This window comes from Sinocyclocheilus grahami, unplaced genomic scaffold, assembly GCF_001515645.1.
Source record: "Sinocyclocheilus grahami isolate Dianchi unplaced genomic scaffold, SAMN03320097.WGS_v1.1 scaffold992.1, whole genome shotgun sequence".
In the NCBI taxonomy this organism is placed as follows: domain Eukaryota; kingdom Metazoa; phylum Chordata; class Actinopteri; order Cypriniformes; family Cyprinidae; genus Sinocyclocheilus; species Sinocyclocheilus grahami.
Genome location: NW_015506171.1, coordinates 781,976 through 788,288, shown reverse-complemented (window position 1 = coordinate 788,288; position 6,313 = coordinate 781,976). Strand labels below are relative to the sequence as shown.

General features: G+C 35.1%; 2 protein-coding genes across 3 annotated transcripts in view; both read left to right on the top strand.

The window, feature by feature from the left end:
• Positions 1-4,370, top strand: part of LOC107565310 (kinesin-like protein KIF13A) — a gene marked incomplete at its 5' end in the record, with an annotated part of 18,921 nt that extends 14,551 nt beyond the window's left edge. The window contains 2 exons of the mRNA XM_016250531.1: positions 1,784-1,930; positions 3,624-4,370. Of these exons, the coding sequence (XP_016106017.1) occupies positions 1,784-1,930; positions 3,624-4,370 (894 nt within the window). The remainder of the gene's footprint in view (positions 1-1,783; positions 1,931-3,623) is intronic.
• A 1,161-nt stretch (positions 4,371-5,531) lies between these two features.
• Positions 5,532-6,313, top strand: part of LOC107565300 (RNA-binding protein 24-like) — a 15,617-nt gene continuing 14,835 nt past the window's right edge. The window contains exon 1 of one of the 2 annotated variants that reach the window (XM_016250521.1): positions 5,532-5,885. In XM_016250521.1, coding sequence (XP_016106007.1) covers positions 5,718-5,885 — 168 coding nt within the window. In that variant the 5' untranslated portion in view covers positions 5,532-5,717. The remainder of the gene's footprint in view (positions 5,886-6,313) is intronic. The other variant, XM_016250520.1, reaches the window with a different exon arrangement.

The window sequence follows — 6,313 nt, the reverse complement described above, 5'->3', positions numbered from 1 at the left end:
ACACACACACACACACACACACAGAGACACTCACAGAGACTCTCCCCCAAACACACACACAGAGACATTCACAGAGACTCTCCCTCACACACACACACAAATACTCAATGCTTCGTTCCCATTATGTGTTTCATTCTCACACACCATTCATGTTGTGTTTCTACCCACCACATTCTCACATATTTTATGATCTGACATTGATTCAGGCTCTGATGCCTGTCTTCAAGTGTTTTTAAATGTCTCTCAGCCCACAGAGAAGCCAGGGTCCAAAATGAACACAAAATTAAGGTCCAAATACAAGTAAAAATCACCAATTAGCTGGTCATTTGATCAGGATCTCTAAGATGATACCTGCTTTGTAAGAAGCATCATCTGAATCTCACTAGTGACATTAATTCAGTTCAAATCAAAGGCATACAAATCAATCTGCAAAAAAATGAACCACCAAAATGTAAATATAAGGAACAAAATTGTATTATTTGAATAAAAAAAAAAAAAAGCAAAATATAGTTTTTATATTTAGTTGTTGAGGAATATTTATTGCCTGTGAATTTTCTTCTTTTTTTCTTTTTGCTTGTGGGTTCTCCTCATATTAGTTAATTTTGGACCCTGTTCCCAGCATGCCTCAGTCCCTCAAGCCTGTCCATTTATACACCCACAGATTATGTATTTATTTATTTATTTATTACAGATGTATTCGGACTGACCTGTATATGATACAGAACTTGTTAACCAGAAATATGAGTTTAAAGGAATAGTTCACCTAAAAATATAAATTCACTTCATCTTTGTTTATTTTTTATTTTTTTACAATTTTGATTTGATACGTCTAAAATGTAATATAAGTAAAAAATAGTCAAATATTTTTCTTGCACCTTATAAAGATGTGGGTTTTCAATAAAGTTTTTTGGCATTTTATTTGATAAATAATTAATAAAAGATTATCCTTTTGCATTTATACTTTCAATTTTTATTTTGAGTACATTTTTGTAATTTTGTGATGTGCTTTTGTCATTTTTATTAGTTTTTTTTTATTATTATATTTAGCTTTCATTTATTTTTACTTTAGATTTGCTTCATTGTAGTTTTCATTTATTTCCAGTTAGTAATTTATTAATTTAATATATCAATAGTTTTAGTTTTGATGAATGATAACCCTGACAAAAATTATGTAGTTAAATTTTTTTTTTATTAAATTAAAATAAAGAATTATAATCATATAGACTACAGTTTTGACACTTGTGTAAGGCTTGTTTTGTTAGGGTTATTATCATTCATTAAAAATATTATTGAAACACTTTTATATATATATATATATATATATATATATATTATTTGAAAAAACAAAATTTTTTCTAATTTTCATTTAGTTTAAATTGAAGCATTAACATTACTAACTGGAAATAAATAAAAACTAAATCTGAACTAAAACAAAATTATAAAAATGACAAAAAGCACGTAACAATATTAGTAAAATTAAACTAAAACTAAAAATTAAACAAATTGAAAAAAAGCTACTTAAAAGAATACTTTGTAGCATTGTATGTAAAAGAGCAGCTCTGACATTGTACAAAACATCTGATGTTGTGTTCAGTGCAAGAAAATAATATGAGGAGCATCAGAACAACATGAACTTGATGTTTTGTGTGAACTGTTCCTTTAAAAGTGCTGAATCTGTGGCTGTGTGCACGTTCACTCGTCTGCATCACGCATGATCATGTGTGTAACCCGTTGGCTGTGCTGCATGGCCCGTGTGAAGTGTGCTGTTGTGCCCTGATTGCAGAGCATGCGTTGGTTTGCGGCTCCTGGCGGCCCCTGGTCCAGACCCAGGGCTCAGAGTGAGGGCCGCGGTGATATCATCAGCAGCTCGGCCAATCACAGGCAGCCCAGACTGAGCACTGATCTCACGCACACACGGCCGCACGCTGCTGTAAGTCAACACACGCATGATGCATACTAGTTAGTTCTAGGATGGGCCCTGTTCAAACTGAAGATTTCCATAGAAAATCTTTTTTAACCTGTCTATGTTTTTAAATTTCATACCTTTTCCAATAAAATGTGAAATTTTTTAATCTAAAACATGTAACAATAAAAAGTAAAGAAATATTTTCCTTACACACTAAATATATGTGGGTTTTCGTATCATAATCATTATTTACAAATATGTCGTTAAGCATATTTTAATTAAAACTATAGCATTTATATAATTATTATAATTTATATAGTTTTATATATTTAAAAATATGTATAATTTAAAAAAAAATTATGTATAATAAATATTTTATTTTTATAACTAATAATAAAAGATACTGCAATTCTTTTCAAGAACAAGGAATTTTAATAATGTATATATATATATAATTTAAATTTGTAAAACATATAAATATATATAATACTAATAATAATAAAAGATACTACAAAATACCTTTTTGAAGAACTTCAAAGAATTTTCAAGAAATAAAATTTAGTTATTGCAGTTATTGACAAGTAACTGGCAGCATACAACACATCTGATTCCTTGATATTAGCTTAAAAATAACGTCAAATATTCCTTCTCAGAACCAAATGCATTACCTACACAAACAATTTTTCAGGAGGTTTGAATTTCTGCATTTCATCCCTTTTAAAACTCTTTCTGATTGAATGAAGCTTATGATGCTGCCTCATCATCGTCATCATCTTAGCACCATTTGCATCTCATTGCATCCCATCACCTTCATGTGACTGATGAATAACTGCATGAATCCCTCAGCTTGCATTTAACTCACTGACTGCAGCACTTCACATATTACACTGCTAGTTGCAAAGCAAATAAACTATCACTGCTTTTATAATCAACAGAGTTGACTGCACTGGAAGTGTCCTATACGATACTCTTTCAGCTGATGAATATATAACTATAAATATATAATTAATTGATTATATTATTTATTGAACTTTACATTAATTTAAATGTATTACATTTTTAAAACTATTTTAAAAATGTTATTTATTTCTCATTTTTAAAGTTAAAATTGTATATATATATATATATATATATATATATATATATATATTAGGACTGTCAAAATTAACGAGTTAACGCAAACTCCTTTTAACGCCACTAATTTTATTAACGCGCAATTAACGCACTGCGCATTTTCTGTTTGACACGTTGCCTAGCCTGTAGTTGGAGAAATGGAGATGCACAGTGTTGCCAACTTAGCGACTTTTTTTTCCAAAAAAGTACCTAGCGACAAATCTTATTTAGTTACCGAGACTCACTGGTACTGCCGCACGAGCGCGAGGTTTTGCGTCTGATCTGTTCAGCGAGCAGCTGAGAGGAGCAGCGCTTTTAGTTAAAAAAGATATTCTGTTGCTTCTCTAATTTTATATGCAAGTATAGCCGAAATCACAGCACAGCTATCTTTATCTTATGTGTATTTGATTTCATCAGACGACGGCTTGATTATAAATCATGATTTTGTTGCTTCAATGCTTCCAGTGTAGATCCACTGTTGTGGACAAAAAGACTGAATAAAGTAGCAGATGTACTTCATGGTTTCATTACAACGGGGTGATAGAGTCCCTCCTGGTCACTGCTTTGATGTTTGTTTCCTGTCTGGTCATTGATGATTTGTCAGGATTCAGAGGAGGAGGATCCTTACATGGATTCAGCCTTCACCCGTTCCAACGACCCAGGCCTCGGGTCTCTGGAGCTCCAAAACTTCAAGCCTTACATCCTCGAGGATTTTGCCAACTTTGAGGTGTACAACGCCAGCCTTGAGACCCAAGAGGGGGCTATGTGTGTGCAGGGAGAGATGGCACCCGGGATCGGGGTGTTAACAGGGACACGGGCTGCGGAAAAAGAAGTGTCCCGTAGTCCCACAGCCAGCACATGCACAAGTGGCTACTTCTCTCATAGTGCCTCGAACGCCACGCTGTCCGACGTTCTCTTCAGCGGCAGCGATAGTTGCGACCAGCTCAACATTAAAGAACCTCCAGACCCTCAGGAAGCATCGCACGGAAGAGCGTTGCATCCTTCCAGAAGTGCCTCGGGATCCTGTCCAGCCCAGACCATTCCTTCTCAGCTTTGTTCCCATCACTGCACCGACCTGGACTGTTCCCCTTGGCTTCCCCGCAAGTGTATCCTGAGCGTCAATCAAGAATTCACAGACTTTAAGGGTGCATATGATAGTGTAGGGGAAGAAGACCATGGTAAGATTGGATGGAAGGCAGAATTGATTCCCAATTACTTAAAGGGTGTAGATGATGGCGTAGGAGAAGAAGACCTCGGTAACATCAAATGGAAGGTGGAATCGATGTCTCCAGACCTTAAGGGTGTAGATCATGGCGTAAAAGACGACCTTGGTAACATTACGGTAAAATGAAAACCCAAGACCTTACTTAAAAGAAAACAGCTGCTCTCCTTGACAAGGAGCTGTACATAAAATGTATGAACATAGTATTTACAATATTATAAAATGTACAGAATTGTATTTATATTGCATCTCTGCAGATGTTGGTACAAAGATGTTGTAGAATACAGAACGTTTACAAACACTTTTGTGTGCGTGTTCTTCTTTTGCATGACATTATTGAGTGTTTTTCAGTTGATTTGAGAGGTTTGCTCCTAAAATTTTGAGCGAACTATTCAATTATCATGGTATGGAAAATATAATAATAGCACTAAAACATAAACAATGTCTCTGCCTTTGTTGATTAACTTTTTATGTTAGATTTTACACTGATAATGTCGAACCACAATGTAGTTTGACTAGAAAAAAATGAACACTGTAACTTTGCACAACCGCATTCAAACCACAAGTATTCAGATTTTGACAAATGCAAGGCAACCAAAACATTTTTAAAGCAAAAATGTGTGCATTTTGACTAGAGCATGTTGTGCTGACTGTTATGTTTGACTGGCTGATTTCATCTCTTCCCAAACAGTAAATTGTCAAACTCTGAGTCTTGACCTTTGACCTAGATTATCATGTTGCAATACTGGGTCACTAGGTCATTGTGTTGAATTGAGGCATCTGCAACAGAAACTCAGAATACTGTCAAGAACGCCCTTGGAACACATCTGAAATCATAAAATAAATGTATGCATTTCCAAATGCACTTATCTAATGGAACTCATACTGTATTCAGGGAATTAAACCCATGGCCCAGAGTTAAGAAGCAAAACTATTTTTTAGCACTGAGCACACTGGCATTCTTTATAATGTCTCATTTTGTGTTGCACAGAAAAAAATTAACAGCGTAAATGTTTGGAACAACATTTATTTATTTTTAGTGAACTGTTCCTTTAAAAAATTACCTTCAAATCAGAGGGACAAAGAATTAAGTCCTAGCTATTATCACACCGCCAACAAAAATCCAAACATATTCAGGCATTTAAATTACAAAATTAATCATTAGTCACATGACAGTGAGTAAGCATTAAATGTAGTCAACCATTGAGGGAAAGGGTCAGATTTCTAGTGTGGGCGTGGTTAGACTGGGTAGTGGGCGTGGCGTGTGACATTGTGGGCGTGGTCTTTGTCCGCGTGTGAATGTGAGCCACCAAAACCATATGGCATGTTGAGTTCTGTAGCCTGACAGCTGCGCTCGTTTGCTGTGGTTTATTCTACCTCATATCAGATCATCCGCGCTCTGTTACTGCTGCCTTCCAGGAATACGAGCTGTTCTTGATCTAAGCAGTCGTGGTGAAACTTTGACCCTGTTTGAGGATGCACAGCTCTCAGAAGGACACCACATACACCAAGGTCTTCGTCGGAGGTCTTCCGTATCACACCACCGACTCCAGCCTCACGAAATACTTTGAGGTGTTTGGAGAAATCGAGGAAGCTGTTGTCATTACTGACAGACAAACGGGGAAATCCAGAGGCTATGGATTTGTAAGCTATCTATCTATCTATCTATCTATCTATCTATCTATCTATCTATCTATCTATCTACCTACCTGTCTACCTGTCTGTCTATCTATCTATCTATCTACCTACCTACCTGTCTGTCTGTCTATCTATCTATCTATCTATCTATCTATACATCTATCTATCTACCTACCTACCTGTCTGTCTATCTATCTGTCTGTCTATCTATCTATCTACCTACCTACCTGTCTGTCTGTCTATCTACCTGTCTGTCTGTCTATCTATCTATCTATCTACCTGCCTGTCTATCTAATATTTTTAGATTTTCCATTTAGTGAGTTTTAGTAATTTTCCTCTGTGATTTAGTCATTTTTAGTAGTTTATATATATATATATATATGTGTGTGTTTAGTTGTTTATATATATATATATATATATATATATATGTGTGT